This window comes from Episyrphus balteatus, chromosome 3, assembly GCF_945859705.1.
Source record: "Episyrphus balteatus chromosome 3, idEpiBalt1.1, whole genome shotgun sequence".
Lineage (NCBI taxonomy): Eukaryota > Metazoa > Arthropoda > Insecta > Diptera > Syrphidae > Episyrphus > Episyrphus balteatus.
This window is the reverse complement of record NC_079136.1, coordinates 82,749,392-82,766,890: the sequence shown is the minus strand read 5'-3', so window position 1 is coordinate 82,766,890 and position 17,499 is coordinate 82,749,392. Positions and strand designations below refer to the sequence as shown.

General features: G+C 34.1%; 1 protein-coding gene across 1 annotated transcript; it reads right to left on the bottom strand.

Annotated features, from left to right (window-relative positions):
- Positions 1-1,538: 1,538 nt before the first annotated feature.
- On the bottom strand, positions 1,539-11,801 carry LOC129913651 (uncharacterized). Its single transcript, XM_055992427.1, has 9 exons — positions 11,437-11,801; positions 9,204-9,400; positions 9,082-9,140; positions 8,811-9,013; positions 7,252-8,755; positions 5,020-6,078; positions 4,723-4,956; positions 4,504-4,628; positions 1,539-2,051 (listed from the first exon to the last, which is right to left on the bottom strand). Exons 2-9 carry the CDS (start codon positions 9,319-9,321, stop codon positions 1,922-1,924), a joined length of 3,432 nt encoding a protein of 1,143 aa, XP_055848402.1. The 5' UTR covers positions 9,322-9,400; positions 11,437-11,801; the 3' UTR covers positions 1,539-1,921.
- Positions 11,802-17,499: the final 5,698 nt, after the last annotated feature.

Genomic DNA, 17,499 nt, shown 5'->3' with positions numbered 1-17,499 from the left:
AAGTAAAAATGTCCTTTTTAGATTAGTTTTTTTGGGCCTATCAAACATGAATTGCGTCTATCTTAATGGTGTGATGACAAATGTATTTTTTATTACTGGTGCTGCTTTTGTAGTTGATAAAATTTTAGGAGCTGAAAAGTTTTAATAAAATGTAGCTTCGGCTAAGATTAAAGATCTTTGGTTGTGCTTTTTCACATTATCCTGCGATTTAATGGCTTCACCTAAATTTTATAAATGCTTTAGTTTGTCCATGTTTGTTCCAAAAAAGATTAAAATTAAGAGAAATATAAAAAAGATAACAAATATATACATAAAAACAGTCCAAGCTGTACAATTAAAATTATTATTTATTTATTAATTGTTTTTTTGCATGATAAACAAACAAATGGATTGCAGTTTATCAGACACTGTATGTAATTTATTTATATTATATTCGCTGATTTGTAGGCAAATTTTTTGAATATTTCTTATTAAATATGTTTACATTTAGTACATACATAATATATATGTATGCATGTATTTATTACAGTGACAACTGATGCTCACAAAGAAAGAAAAAAAAAAAAACATAAAGCGATAATTTACATAACTTACAATAGATATCATTTGTTTAAAAAATATGTGTATATATTTATTGAACATAGAATGTCATTAATCTGTACTAAATTGATAAATCCAAATTATTGTAAAATAAAAAAAAACAAACAAAATTAAAAAAAACTCTATTTTTAAATACATAGTTGAGAAGTAAATGGTTATTTTTTTTTTGTTTATTATGGCACTTTTAATGTAGAATTTTTTTTTATTAACAAAAAAAAACTTACACAATGTTTTCAATGTATGAGCTTGATGTTTTTGCTTTTAATTTATTTGTCTTATTATAAATATTATGTATTCCTAAATCGTTTTTGCTATTTTAAAAAAAAATAAACAAAAAACAAAACAAAGAAAAACAATGAATTTTTCTAAGTACGTGGTATGAAAAAGGAAATTTATGTCAACTCATACTCAATTCTAATTGAAAAGACTTTTCCATAACAAAACTAGTCTTTAACTAAAGAATTGTATTTTAAACATACCACCAATAATTTGATTCCATATGACAAACTCAAAACAAAACAAAAAAAAGAAAACAAATAATTATATCGCATTAACAAAAAATATTTTTAAAAAGAAAATAATAATAATAATATACATGTATCTAACATAAATAAATGAATGCATAAATTTCGCATTTAAACAAAACAATGAAAAAAAATGGTATAGCATGCAGTATTTGCATGGGTTTTTATATGAGTTAAATAATATTAATAATAATTATGATTAATGTAAAGAAATTTTCAAACGAAATGAATAACTTGCTTAAAGTAAAAGAAAAACAAAAAAAAATAAACCAAGTGGCCTATATAATATAATGTATGAATGTATGGGGCGTATATAATAATAATGGTTTAAATCCCTTTATTAAACATAATTTGGGTATTTTGAGATCAAACTCCCGAATTACATAAATTTTACACTAATTTCGAGCAGAACAAGATTTTGTATATTTGCATTCAAATGTTAAATAAGGTTTCAGACAACCTATAGAATAATTTGTTGAAAAAATTTAGAATGGACTAAACCTATTATTATTTTGATCGCCACATGATTTGATTATGTTATGTTAATTGATAATTTAACAAAAAAAAAAAAAAACGTTTAAAAAAAGTTCATTATTTAAAAAAACCGACAAAAAAATTCTATAATTTAGTTGGTTTTTCAAGCTTCAAGCTTGACTCTTCCTCTGTTTTTCTTTTTTTACCTATAATTTAATTATGTATTTATGTATAAGTGGATTTAATATTAATAATATAATAATTTGTATTTTTTTTGTATGGATTAACGATTTTGTTTAGGTTGATATAACCCTAGGGGCGGGTCATAACGAGCTGGTTGTATCTTTGGTAAGATGGGTTTCAATATCGACACGGCAAATAGGACAGTGTTTATTAGTGACCAGCCATTGATCAACACATTCGGTGTGGAATAGATGCATGCAAGGAAGTCGTCTGAAATGAAAAATAATTCAAATAAAAAAATATTACAATGTGAGGAACCTGCGTTTTTATTATAAAAATGAATAATCGTGGATTTTTATTGTTCTAAAGAAGGAATTGTTTTGCCGAATCAAAAATATTTTTCTTTAAAAAGTTTTTTTTTCTTTGCTGGACAAATTTACCTATCCGTTTTATTTTTAAGATAAGCTAGGAACACAGTCAACGACTCAACGTTGACTCTTTGACATCACCAAAAACATTATCTTCTATATCAAAGCGACAAAACCAAAAAAATGTGAGTCAGCGCATTGTGATCGCACAAATAAACGCGTTGAAGGCAATATTTCTTTACGATCACCTGACAAGACACACTTGGGAAAGATTTTGACGTCATTTTTACGTCAGAGTCAACGCGTTGAACGTGTAATACTAACATTCGTTTCTACGCTTATAACAAACGAACGGGAAGTTCAATCGAATTTATTTTTTTTGCATGCTCTTTGTATTTGTTAGGGGAATGTTTATGTAGAAAAAAAAGCATTTTTATATTCGGCCTTATCACGAATTCCATTCGTATCGTAAATTGTCTACGATGCTCGAAAAAACATTCTCAAAATCCGATCGTAGTGACGCACATAGGGGTAATCACCTACAAAACCAGCTCATTTAACTTTTTTGCCAAATTTGGAGTTAAGAAGTGATTTTTTTTTTGCTACTCTTAAATACCCACGGAATAATTAAAATTAAAAAATTAACTTATTTTAAATGTACATAAGTAGAAAGGCAGTTTGTTTTTATATTTCTGCTTTTTTAATGGACCATTCGTGATATCATTCGGTGTTATTCGGTAACATTTTTGGTATCATATTAAGGAGGAAGATGTCAAAAAGCAAAAACAAAAAAAAAAATTCTGTCCGTTAGTCTAGCTTTTATCGTCTTTTATGTGAACCTAGTTTTGTGAAAATTATTGATTGTGTTAATTTAAAAAAATTTTTTTGACGAAAAATTGATATTTCATTATCAATTAAACAAATATAACCGTGACATTTTAAAGGTAAATACCCGTATGTGTGACGATATGTACGAAATTTTTCATTACGAACGGGTTCCATAATTGTTTTTACAAGAATCGTAGCAAATTTTCGATAAATTTTCGAATGGAATTCGTGATAGGGCCGGTTACCAGCCCTATTCTGCTATTCGATTCACGTGAATCGAAAGATTTCCTTTCGTAATCATGTCAAATTGGCTTTCAAAAACTTCTAACTTTTGATAGCAAAGTGTTGTTCCCGTCTGTTTTAGAAATTTTAAAGAAAGAAAAATAGTCTTAATTTAATTTAAACCACCTTTGAAACGCTTCTTATTTTAGACTTTCACGTGAATCGAATAGTAGAATAGGGCTATACATTACAATACATTTTTCCAGAAAAAACGCTCTACGAATATATTGAGAGATTTTTCTTCTTAAACGTCGCTAACGGATCAATTTTTGGAGCTTGGTTTTTATGAGCCAGTGGAATATGAGACTCAGAAACGACTTTAAAAAATTATTTAATTTATAGTATTTTTGTTCTTATAAGAGAGTAAAACATTTTGAAAGAAGTTTTTGTTTAGAAAGAATCAAACAATCAAAATCCACTCTTTGTATAGGGTCTCAGTCAAACTAAACTAATAATGATTTAATCTTTCTATGGTCTTATCATAATTAAATAAAAGCCATCTAGACCCGATGTTTTCTGTTTGTCCCAAAACTTAGAAGGTATTTCGTCTGTACTAATCACTTTTCTTTTTTTAAATATGTCAACTATTTTCGTTGAGGCCGTCACAACACTTTCACCACATGTGAATAATTTTGACTTCAGCTAACTTCTTCATTATTTTACCTTATTTTGTACTCTGCACTCTTCGTTTTTGTTAGTTTTGACCTTTTGTCAAAATTGCTTGCTAGATGACCGTTTTAATTAATATTTGTGACATAAGAAGCTTCCAGATTCAAGTTTAGTCTTTAGAAATTCAGTTATAGCCTTTCTAAAAGTTGTTGGTGGACATCCACTTACGTTTTGAACTCTTAGATTCAATAAGTCAAATCTTACATCTTTGAAAACTAGAAGGGAAAGCATTTTTTTTTTGTCATACTAACTAATGCACTACTTTTTTTTTTAGCCGGTGGGATTGCAAGGATTGATAAATAGCAACACAATTGATCCAATCTATACATATTTGCTAACAAACTGTAACTTTTAAAAAGGTAACAGTTTTTTAATAAAGAGGCAATCAGGAATAGCTCAATTAAGGAGCTTTAAGATTATGTTACTTGTGGAACTTGTATTATGATCAAAAATCTATGTCTATTTGTCTGTTATTCCGTCTAGTTTTGCATATTGGTGGAATTTTGTAATCCTTTTTTGTCTAACAATTTTGTTTTTCCACTTTAAATAGATTAGTAAATTTAAACATAACTTACCTGACTTCATTATCAATTTCAAATAATGATAAACAAATGGCGCATTTTTCTGCATCCTCATCGGATTCACTTTCACGGCGAATACGTTTGTATTTGTGCGGTAGGGTGTTGCGCTCGATTATTTCCTGTTATAAAAAAATTAATTTATTAATTGAAATTATTCTTCTACTATGCACATAATGTGACAAATATCATTATAAAATAAAATATATATTTTACCAATGAAGCACCGCGATTGGGTCTCATAGTTGGACCAAATACAATTCTAGATCCAATATCTTCAATAGATCTTAGACTTGTCAATGGTGCTCTCAAGCCGATTTCCAAACGTACAGGTGTAGGCAAAGTATAATGATGAATCATATGATGATGTACAGCAGGTACATGTCTTTGTCTGGGTTGTGTTGTCGGTGGGGGTTCAAATGAACTTGACAAACTGACCATTTGATATGCCTGCAAGAATCAACTCAATAAATAACTAAATACAACAAAAATGAAATCTTTTTTTGAAATTACCGGATCCAAACTAGAGACCGGACCTGTTCTACTATGAACACATGGACATATATTTTGAATCTGTCGAGATCGATAATTAGGCAAACTCCGATTCGATGATAAATCTATCGGAGTTGGAGTCAAATGTCGGCGATGTATTTCCTGCATGGTTTGTTGGCGACACCAAAGATTTTGATGTACAAGATAGGGTGGTGGAGCTCCTACTTGATGATGTCGATGATGTGTTGTTCCTGCACTAAATGTTGGATAACGACGTTGTACTCGCATTTGACTAACATCACGCACAAAATATGGCGGATAATTGGAACTCTCTGTTGAATGTGCAGCTGGCGGTGAGCAAATGTTTGCACGTCGCGGCGGTGGTGGTTGTTGTTGTTGTTGTTGTTGTTCAGAACTTGTTTCAGAAGTTGATTCAGGTGGTGGTTGAGGAGCTGAGGGTGCTGTTGTTGGTGCTTCTGGTGGTATATTACTATTTTCATGTGCTGGAACAGCAGCATTTGGATGCGGTGCTGTTGTTGTCGATGAAGCTGGACCTCGAAGGCATTGAGGTTCGGAATATCCACAAAACTGAACCCTTGGATACATGTCAGGAGCAACTGGGTCTGGATACGCATAAGGAGGAACATCTTCGTGAAAACGATCACGTTGACAAATACCTCGATATGCATTGATAGGCATTGGAAAATCGGGTGGTGAAACAGTACGCAGTCTTGGAGTTCGTGGCTGATAAGGAGCAAGCCTAGGCGGACCGACAATATTTCCGAAAACATTTGGCCGAATGCGATTAACATTGTAGCGATATCCATCGTAAGAACGACCATTAAATGCTGTCCCACTTGTTGAGCTTGCAGCTGCTGACGTTGAGGAAACTTCATTGAAACGACGTGGATAACGATAATCATAGTAAGAACAAGCTTCAGCTGCTGAAGCTGCAGCGGCCGCAGCTGTGGCTGCGGCAATAGGTGTTGATGATGTGACTTCAGTTGGTGTAGGTGTCGGTGGTAAGTTTTGATGTATATGTGATAAGAGTCCCGATGTCGATGTGTCTCTTTGGGGTGTCTAGAAAAATAAAATAATTGCAATTTATAATTTCGATTTTGTATAAAAAAAAAAATTATTTATTTTATGGTGTCCACTAATTTTTCAAAATAAAATTCCCTGACTTTTTCTGACCAATTTCAAATCTTCCCTGGCCAAAAAATTAAAAAAAAAATCTTTTGAAATATCAAATCATGAAGTTATTTATATAATTCCATTATATGTATATAAATCTATGTGTATTTCATTGGAGTTAGTATTTTTCAAAATCCTTGTTGCATCTGTACACGCATTTACGTTGTTTATTTGCCCTTGCCTCTAGTCTTTACGATTAGAATCAAAGAATGGAAGCAGGTTTTGAATTCTCTTTGTGTAAAGATAATAGCTCATTAAAATATTTTGGGGGTTTTAAACTCGAGATCATACCTCAGCCGCTACGAGATCATATCTCAACTGACTTGTTTCTTTTATTTTGGAGTCTACAGTTATAATTAATTTGCTGCATTCGAGTTTAAACTTTAAAATTGCTCGATTTTCTCCTATGTACCTTTTATTTTTGACGTGATAACGTCTTATAAATCGATGAAAACTAGTTAGCTTATCTTTACGTTCCCCCTGAGCCTGTAAAGAGTGCGGTATAGTATACATCTAATTTTCTTATGACGTTGTCATGAAGAATTATATTGCGTGAACCGTCTTTACAGAAAATTCAAATTCCGATGTAATAGTATACAAATACAAAAGATTGTAGTCGAAGAACTCGTCTCTAAAAAATGCTTTGAGGCATCTCCAAACACTTTTTGTTCTCCAACCATCGGGCCCCTCAATATTTTAAAGAAAATTGAATACACCTTGTTTTGGATGTGAACGAACTTTTGATACCAACAAGAAAATATCGCGAGCACAGTCTTCATGGTTCCATGCAAAACATGAAGACCACATACCTCAAAGCAAATAACATGTTCTTCAGATTGATTTACAGCTTCAAGGAATTTATCCTAAAAGTAAGATGCAATGTCTAGATTGATAATAAAGGACATTTTGTTTTCTAAAGCTTAAATGTTTTTCTCACCGATTTTTTAAAAATGATACTGAAAAAATCCCTTACCGCTTTCCAAATTCCCTGACTTTTCCTGACATTCCCTGTCTTTCTTGTTTAGCGAACACCATGAATTCTATAAAACTTTTACTCACAATTATTGATGGTTTAAATTCATCAACCATTTCATCATCATTTGTTAAATCAATCGAAACAATGGGTTCGCGTGTAGAATGAACAAATACCACATCATCATCATCGCCTGTTGAATCAGATAACCAATCCAATTGTAAATCTGGAGCAGTTAGGACATCATTTGACCGTGAAGATGATAAACATTCTTCACCGTTGCTTGGTCCATGATCTGATACCTCTCCCACGCCACCATCAAGAGCTTCTGTATTAATTTTTGGGATTTTACCAATACCACCACGATATCCGATAATATTATATGGCAAGTTCTCAGGTTTATATTGTTTTCGTAAGTTTACCACAACAACATCATCGTCATCATCATCATCATCCGAATCGGACATTGGATTATACTTTGAGTTGGCATTCAATCGATGACAATTGCTGTTATAAGCATTAGATTTTCCAGCTGTGAGATTAACATCATACTGCTGACTTTTTCTTTGTAAACCACTTGGTCCTGGTAATGATGAGAGTTCATCGTAAAAACTTGACGATGATGCAGAGGATGCTGTAGATTGATCTGTAACGACAGCAGCTGCTATTGTAGTTGTAGTGGCAGCAGCAGCAGCTGTCTCATTGAGAATATTTCTCATATTTACATCCTGCTCCTCTTGCTTATCTGTATGCAAATCTTGCAAAGTTTTGTTGAGAGTTTTGTTGCTATTAAAACTACTAGAACTACAAGTATTTCCACTATTTTCACAGCCGGAGGCGGAAACATGTTTCATTGACAATATTGAAGAAGTTGAGCTACTCGGACCGTCTATAACATCTAACGATGGAACAGTAGTGGCTGCAAGCAATGGATTTGGTTTTGTGGCCGCATACATTATAGCAGTAGTTGCTGTGCTACTGCGTTCATTTTTTCTCAAACCTAAATCACCAGGATTATTATTTGAGTTAGCTGGCGGCGGTAGTAGAGGAGGTGATGCATTGCTGCTGCCATTACTGCTGCATCCGCTAATGCTACTGCTGCTACTAATATACATTCCATCGGGATTAATTTCAGTCTTAACTAGATTACCATTCTCTACATGAGGTGGCAGTGGGGCGGCGGTGGCGGCTACTCCTGCCTGTTCAGGTTGGGGATTGTGTAAAAGATGGGGTGGTAGCGATGGCGTCGGTTGTGTTTGTGGTTGTGGCGGCGCATTTGTTTGAGAGTGTTGATGAGGATAAATATGATTGAAATGTGAAAGAACTGGCCGCCGATGCGAATATGTATTAACCATTCCACCTAAGCCATCATAGTCATAAGCAGAATATGTTGACCAGCATGAATGCTGCTGGGGCAGTGGTGGGTTCGGATAGTCCAAGTGGTTTGGTACATCGTCCAGCATATGATTTCGAGGTGTGTCATTTAGTGCAGTACTGTCATTATTGTTGGTATTGATATTATTGATATTGCCGTTGAAAGTTTGCAGCTCCGGCTGATGACTTCTCGAAGTTATTTGGTAAGCTGTATCCCTATAATACAATAATATAGACAATTTTGTTTTTATTTTAATCAAATCAATTTTACCTTGCCGGATCGCGAGGGCAGTTACATGATTCTGGTTGACATTTTCTGCACGATAACCAGGGGTCTCGACTCATTAAATCCACTTGGTAACGTTCTTGAGCGCCTCTTCTTGGCGGCATACGTCGCTGTAAGTGTGGAGACATAAGTTCATTATGATGTACTGGATACATTTGTGGCATATATGGTTCTGGATGCATTGTATTCTGAAAAAATGGATTAAGTATTAATAATACGTTCCATTTAGATGTATGTATTTGTTCTTAATACTGACGTATTGTAATCTCATTGGCTGCCTTGGTGAATATTGATTGTATGCAAACAAATCATAGTCTGTTGGAAAAAAAAACTCATTAGTAACATTTTAAAGGTATAGTTTTATGATGAAGAACTTACTTTCGTCACTAGGCCGTGGTTCATTGTCATAGCTGTTTGAGAGACTTGAGGCAGAAAATGCAGCTTCAAAGATTTCACGAAATGGAAGATCATGGTGCTCTTCGTGTTCATTTTCCATTTTTTATGTTGAATTTTTAAACCTTAATAACTATATTATAATATGCTTTGAAATATTTTCTTCGTTTTTGTTTTTTAATCTAATAAACGATAAGAGAAACAAATACATATTATAAAAAATTAATCAAATTTGTAAAGAAAATAAGAAATAGGAAAGAACGATGCTTTAACTCATAAAATACATTTAAGAAAGAGCATTAGTGCAAATAAGTATTGGCATTGGTTTTACCACAATAACGAATACAAATTATTTTTTATTTTAAGTGTCGGTAACCATCGCATCGACCAAAATTTTGCGTCTTAGTAAGGGAAAGGGTACGACAGCATTGAACTGATGACCCCACTGTTGTACATGGGCGAAACGCTTTGGAGTAAAAGTCACATGAATTTTAAAATTGCCTGTTTTACTACATTTTCTGACTGATTTGTTGTATAAACAACAATTGACTTCTCGGTAAGTTGTTTTCCATCTAATATTTTTTATTGTATAGCTTCTCGTTATAACCTTACATATGTTCATATTACAATAGGTAACTATACCAATTTTTTCTCTTATCTATTAAAATACGTAATAGGCTTCCACTTTTAGCAAGTCCTTCAGCATCACTGTTCCGTTGGAGCGGAAAATTCCGACAGGTGAAAACTCTCCGATTCGTAGGAAATCGGAATAATTTCCGCTCTTTGGAAATCAAAAAATAATGTATGGATGTGGCAAGTATTGATTTTAAATGGTAGGTATTATAACGTTTTGGTTAATTTTTTTATAATTCAGATTACAAGTGGTTATAGAAATTTGCAAATAAATATTTATTAAGAAATAATAGCCCTGTTCCTTTGGGAGGTGGCAAAGTACTACTAGTAGTTTACTAGCGATTTTCAATGGAACGCACTTTCAACGAATTCAATACAAATCGTATCTGCTCGGGAAGATGAGCATGAGTAGATGATAGTAGGTACTAGATTAACCAAAACATTTACTATTAGTAGACTACCACCTCCAATGGAACAGGGCTAATGTCAACTAGTTTTAAATTTAACTTAAGTGCAAAATTTTAATGAACGCATTCAATGCAAAACAGCATTCATTTATAAAATTACTGTAATAAAACAGATAAGCATATAAAACCTGGCTCATATGAAAATATGAAAATTAGTATCTTTTGAGAAAATTAGAAAACAAAATGCAATGTATATATTTAAACCGAGCAGAAAATATTACATACCTGTGAATCGTAAACACTGATTCACAATTATTATTGACACGGCAAAGCTACTAAGCCCAAGAATAAAAATTAAAAAGTAATTTTGTCGAGACCATAGGGAGCAAAAGTAAAATGATTAAATTATCCTACGTGACGTCTGAGAGTCAGAGTAGGTATTTTAATTTTTTCTTCTACTGCTCTATCTAGTGACGGGAATGCCCCAATACTCACACTCATAACATAATACAATTTTATTAGGTATTAAAAAACAAACCACCATTTTTTCAGCTCAGAAATTAAAAGAAAAAAAAAAGCAAAATGAAGCAAACAGGCTAATAATTTGTTTGGGGCTTTTGGTGATTTTGTTTTTTTTTTTTTTTGTAATATGTATAAAAAAGAGGAGATAATGGGTATAGTTTGTGGAATATAGCCCTACCCCATTGACAACGACAACGAAGAGAACGGTGCCTATATGAAAAAGTTTTCCCTATTTGGAAAAATGTTTTGTATCTATCCCAAAGTTGCACGGCTTTTTTGTGCAGTTTTGTATTTTTTTAAATGTCTTTGTTTTTTTTTTTTATGAGAAAACTGCATCGATTTTGTCATCAGCTGATTACACACCGATTGCGAGAGGCGATAACAACGTAGGAGGAAAGAGAGATGAAGAAGGGACGTGCTACGAATGAGTTAGGGAATGGATGCAGTTCTTTTTTTTTAGTGATTTCAATAATTGAAATTTCTATTCATCATCGCAGCGAATACAATATTCACCCCGATGCAGCTCACCACTTAGAGCTCTTCCCAAAAATCTCAATTTTTCAATTGCTGATTGTTCTCGAAAGCGAATTTAATAGTTAACGAGCGACTACTTAATAATTAATGATTATATTTTATTATAGATGTAATAATATTACCTTTCTGCCTGCAGTGAGTGATACTTTTAAAAATGCTGATTGAAAAAAAAATGTTTTTTTCTTTCTTTTTTTTTCTTCACTTGTGCATTTTTGATGATTTTTTTAGTTTGTGGCTGTTGTTACTTGACTTGTTTGTGGTTTTTTCATTCGTAAAAAAATTGTAAATAAATTAATTTTTAACAAAAAAAGAACAAAAACAGTTAAACGCAACGTAGAAACACCAAATCACAGTACAAAGAAAATTAAATTTTTTTCTGCAAGAGTATGTACAAATGTATTTTTCTTTTTTTTCTTCTTTTTTTTTTCATTAAAGTGTCGCTTATCCGAACGGCTGTTTTTGATCTTCTGTCGATGTAGCTGCGCTGCTACGGTGACAAATGAAAACACAAAATGAAACAGTTCAAAGTTTTTGATTTTATTTTGAGTGTGTTCAAGTACATAGGTTATGAAAGAGTTCGGTTGATTATTTGATTGGCAGCGTTCATTTTTGGAAACTAGCACAACAGCTTCTATAAATTGAAATCTCGTAGGTTCTACTTTGTATACAGCTTGTATTGAGCTTGCTTCAGAATTTAACTGCTTATAGAAGTTCGGACTTGTTTAACAACTTCTAATAAGTTGCTTAAATACTATTAAAGAAACTTAAACGAAAAAAACTTGTTTTTCTTATTAGTCTGTTTAATGAATATATAGAAGCTTTACAGAAATTATCAAGTTTTGTATTTGATTTTTGGTTTTGATATTAAATAATCTAGCTCGGACACTTTTTGGTTTTGACATTGAATAATTTAGCTCGGACATTTTTTTTGCTATTTGAACTGATTAAGTTTTTGATTTCATTAATGAATATACTAGGATAGCCGAGTGGGTAGAGTGGTGGACTACCACCAAGCAGATACGAAGTTCGATTCCTGGATGTGGTAAAAAAATTATATACTTTTAAAATTATTATTAATAGATATACTAAAAACTAATGGAATGTTATATATAATATCAGATCAAAAGCTTAAAATTCATGATTTAAAACCAGTTAAAAAAGAATTTTTTTTTGTTTTTGTAGTTTTTTATTTCGATAAGACATGTATTAAAGAGATATACAGGCTCTTCCGAAGCTATCTGTCAAATCTCAAAGCTTCGGTAGAGATTCGGTAAAGCTTCGTTTAAGATCCTTATAGAGGGTCAAATTTGTATAACGTTCTCCTTTTTCCATGCCCAACAACTTTACTAAAGTTTAAAAGAAGCTGAAATGTAGCTTTTGTAGTACCTTAACCGAAGCTGAAATGTTAGTTTTGTATGCCACACTACACACTCATTTAAGGATTATATTTTGCGCTTGTTTTACTGCTCCCAATGGCAGATTAAAACCAAAACAAAAATGCTCTAAAGTCTTAACTACAGTGGCCACTTTTTGCAAAATACAAAAGAAAAAATATTGCTTCTCGCTACCCAACAAACAATATCCCTTCTATAAAGCTTTACAGGAGTTGCATTACCACCTATAAAGCTTTATAGAAGTAAATTTGTTAGTCGGGTAGAGCAAATGTTTTGTGAAAAAACCAAATTAAAAAAAAGTGTGTGTACAAATGCGTACACGCGATTTAAGTTATACTTCTCCATAACCATAACAAAACAGTTTTACAATTAAAAGCACTAGATGGCGCTACTTGGTAATCCCTTTGACATTTCTTTTTCAAAAAGTAAATTTTCATACGCCAACGCCACAAAAGGATTATAAAAATAAGGCCTGGTACTCAGATCGAGCTAAATTTTAGCTGAGATAAAATTCCCATACAAGTTATCTGTAATTTGTATGGGATCCATTTTAGCTTTGCTAAAATTTTTCAATAGGGGTATTCACGATCTGGTGCAATAGGCCTAGTAAAAATGTAAAATTTTATTTTTTTACAATAGATCGTGAACGCCCCTCTTCTTATCTATAGTAAATATTGAAGCATGAATGATGTTTTTTTTCCTCCACTGTTGCTTCTTCTTTTTTCCATTTTTTATAATTTAATTCTTTGTTTTGTTCGGGTTAAATAATTTTCACTAATTATTTTACATCAAAAGAAACTAAATTTCGGGACATGAGTAGCGACAACCATTATAAACAGAATAAAAAAGACAAACTGTTTATCATGGGCGACGCGACGGTGACGGTGAGCTGTCAAAAATAATTTTACTCCATTGCATTTTTATTTTGCAATAGGGTTAGGGTATAGCAAAAGTGCAAGACCATTGTAAAATTTCAATCCATATATTTTGTTGTTGTAGTGTTGTAAGATTTTACACTTTTGCACTTTTGCAATGATACTAGACCAGTTGCATCGGATCGTGAATACCCCTATTGATTTGTATGAGAGCTAAAAATTATCTCGAACTGTATGCCAGGCTTAAGGCTTGGCCACACTGGAGGGTATGCGGTAGCGGTACGGGTAGCGGTGAGGGTACTTGTATGAAAAAAATTCCAAACTGACACATCAACGTTCAGGTGTGGAATTTTTTTAGTACAAATATCGTTACCGCTATACCGCATACCTTCCGGTGTGGCCAAGCCTTTAAGGCTTGGCCACACCGAAGGGTACATGCGGTAGCGGTACAGGTAATTGTATGAAAAAAATTCCACATCTGAACGTTGATGTGTCAGTTTGGAATTTTTTTCATACAAATACCCGTACCGCTACCGCATGTACCCTTCGGTGTGGCCAAGCCTTTAAAGGCTTGGCCACACCGGAGGGTACGCGGTAGAGGTACAGGTAACGGTACGGGTATTTGTATGGAAAAAATTCCAAACTGACACATCAACGTTCGGGTGTGGAATTTTTTTAATACAAATATCGTTGCCGCTACCCGTACCGCTACCGCGTACCCTCCGGTGTGGCCAAGCCTTAAAGGCTTGGCCACACCGGAGGGTATGCGGTATAGCGGTAACGATATTTGTACTAAAAAAATTCCACACCTGAACGTTGATGTGTCAGTTTGGAATTTTTTTCATACAAGTACCCTCACCGCTACCCGTACCGCTACCGCATACCCTCCAGCGGCAACGATATTTGTATTAAAAAAATTCCACACCCGAACGTTGATGTTTCAGTTTGGAATTTTTTCCATACAAATACCCGTACCGTTACCTGTACCTCTACCGCGTACCCTCCGGTGTGGCCAAGCCTTTAAAGGCTTGGCCACACCGGGAGGTATGCGGTATAGCGGTAACGATATTTGTACTAAAAAAATTCCACACCTGAACGTTGATGTGTCTGTGTATTGTAAGGTTTGACCACACAAAGGCTTGGCCACACCGGAGGGTACGCGGTAGAGGTACAGGTAACGGTACGGGTATTTGTATGGAAAAAATTCCAAACTGACACATCAACGTTCGGGTGTGGAATTTTTTTAATACAAATATCGTTGCCGCTACCCTTACCGCTACCGCGTACCCTCCGGTGTGGCCAAGCCTCAAAAAATGTATGCGGTAGCGGTACGGGTACTTGTGTGAAAAAAAATCCTCACCTGAACGTTGAAATTCCTGTTTGGATTTTTTTTTTCTTACAACTACCCGTTTTAAAAAACTTAGCCGCACAACAAAAATTGACTCGGAAAATAGCTAGAAGTCTAATAACAATCAACTCCTAGTAAAAATGTAAAATTTTATTTTTTTTACAATAGATCGTGAACGCCCCTTTTCTGATCAATAGTAAATATTGAAGCATGAATGAAATCCATGATGTTTTTTAACAGGGTTATTCCTCCACTGTTGCTTCTTCTTTTTTTCCATTTTTTTATAATTTAAAGGCTTGGTCCAGAGATACCCAAAAGAGATGAGAAACTTCTGACGTCATACGGGTTTGCCTACAAGCTGCTTTAGACATTTTTGGATAAGTATGCGTGAAAAAATATACATTTTTGGCTAAGTATACGTGAAAAATCGTAGATTTTTGCTTAGGTGTGCGTAAAAACACCGTGGCTACACTATGTGTGTTTTTCACATTTATTCACGAATACAAAAGAGATTACAACAACACGAAATAAACAAATGGGTTTTGGGGGGTAAAACGTACGAAAGTTTCCCATCTCCTTTGGGTATCTCTGGCTTGGTCACACCGGAGGGTACGCGGTAGGGGTACAGGTAACGGTACGGGTATTTGTATGGAAAAAATTCCAAACTGACACATCAACGTTCGGGTGTGGAATTTTTTTAATACAAATATCGTTGCCGCTACCCGTACCGCTACCGCGTACCCTCCGGTGTGGCCAAGCCTTTAAAGGCTTGGCCACACCGGGAGGTATGCGGTATAGCGGTAACGATATTTGTACTAAAAAAATTCCACACCTGAACGTTGATGTGTCTGTGTATTGTAAGGTTTGACCACACAAAGGCTTGGCCACACCGGAGGGTACGCGGTAGAGGTACAGGTAACGGTACGGGTATTTGTATGGAAAAAATTCCAAACTGACACATCAACGTTCGGGTGTGGAATTTTTTTAATACAAATATCGTTGCCGCTACCCTTACCGCTACCGCGTACCCTCCGGTGTGGCCAAGCCTCAAAAAATGTATGCGGTAGCGGTACGGGTACTTGTGTGAAAAAAAATCCTCACCTGAACGTTGAAATTCCTGTTTGGATTTTTTTTTTCTTACAACTACCCGTTTTAAAAAACTTAGCCGCACAACAAAAATTGACTCGGAAAATAGCTAGAAGTCTAATAACAATCAACTCCTAGTAAAAATGTAAAATTTTATTTTTTTTACAATAGATCGTGAACGCCCCTTTTCTGATCAATAGTAAATATTGAAGCATGAATGAAATCCATGATGTTTTTTAACAGGGTTATTCCTCCACTGTTGCTTCTTCTTTTTTTCCATTTTTTTATAATTTAAAGGCTTGGTCCAGAGATACCCAAAAGAGATGAGAAACTTCTGACGTCATACGGGTTTGCCTACAAGCTGCTTTAGACATTTTTGGATAAGTATGCGTGAAAAAATATACATTTTTGGCTAAGTATACGTGAAAAATCGTAGATTTTTGCTTAGGTGTGCGTAAAAACACCGTGGCTACACTATGTGTGTTTTTCACATTTATTCACGAATACAAAAGAGATTACAACAACACGAAATAAACAAATGGGTTTTGGGGGGTAAAACGTACGAAAGTTTCCCATCTCCTTTGGGTATCTCTGGCTTGGTCACACCGGAGGGTACGCGGTAGGGGTACAGGTAACGGTACGGGTATTTGTATGGAAAAAATTCCAAACTGACACATCAACGTTCGGGTGTGGAATTTTTTTAATACAAATATCGTTGCCGCTACCCGTACCGCTACCGCGTACCCTCCGGTGTGGCCAAGCCTTTAAAGGCTTGGCCACACCGGGAGGTATGCGGTATAGCGGTAACGATATTTGTACTAAAAAAATTCCACACCTGAACGTTGATGTGTCTGTGTATTGTAAGGTTTGACCACACAAAAAATGTATGCGGTAGCGGTACGGGTACTTGTGTGAAAAAAAATCCTCACCTGAACGTTGAAATTCCTGTTTGGATTTTTTTTTTCTTACAACTACCCGTTTTAAAAAACTTAGCCGCACAACAAAAATTGACTCGGAAAATAGCTAGAAGTCTAATAACAATCAACTCCTAGTAAAAATGTAAAATTTTATTTTTTTTACAATAGATCGTGAACGCCCCTTTTCTGATCAATAGTAAATATTGAAGCATGAATGAAATCCATGATGTTTTTTAACAGGGTTATTCCTCCACTGTTGCTTCTTCTTTTTTTCCATTTTTTTATAATTTAAAGGCTTGGTCCAGAGATACCCAAAAGAGATGAGAAACTTCTGACGTCATACGGGTTTGCCTACAAGCTGCTTTAGACATTTTTGGATAAGTATGCGTGAAAAAATATACATTTTTGGCTAAGTATACGTGAAAAATCGTAGATTTTTGCTTAGGTGTGCGTAAAAACACCATGGCTACACTATGTGTGTTTTTCACATTTATTCACGAATACAAAAGAGATTACAACAACACGAAATAAACAAATGGGTTTTGGGGGGTAAAACGTACGAAAG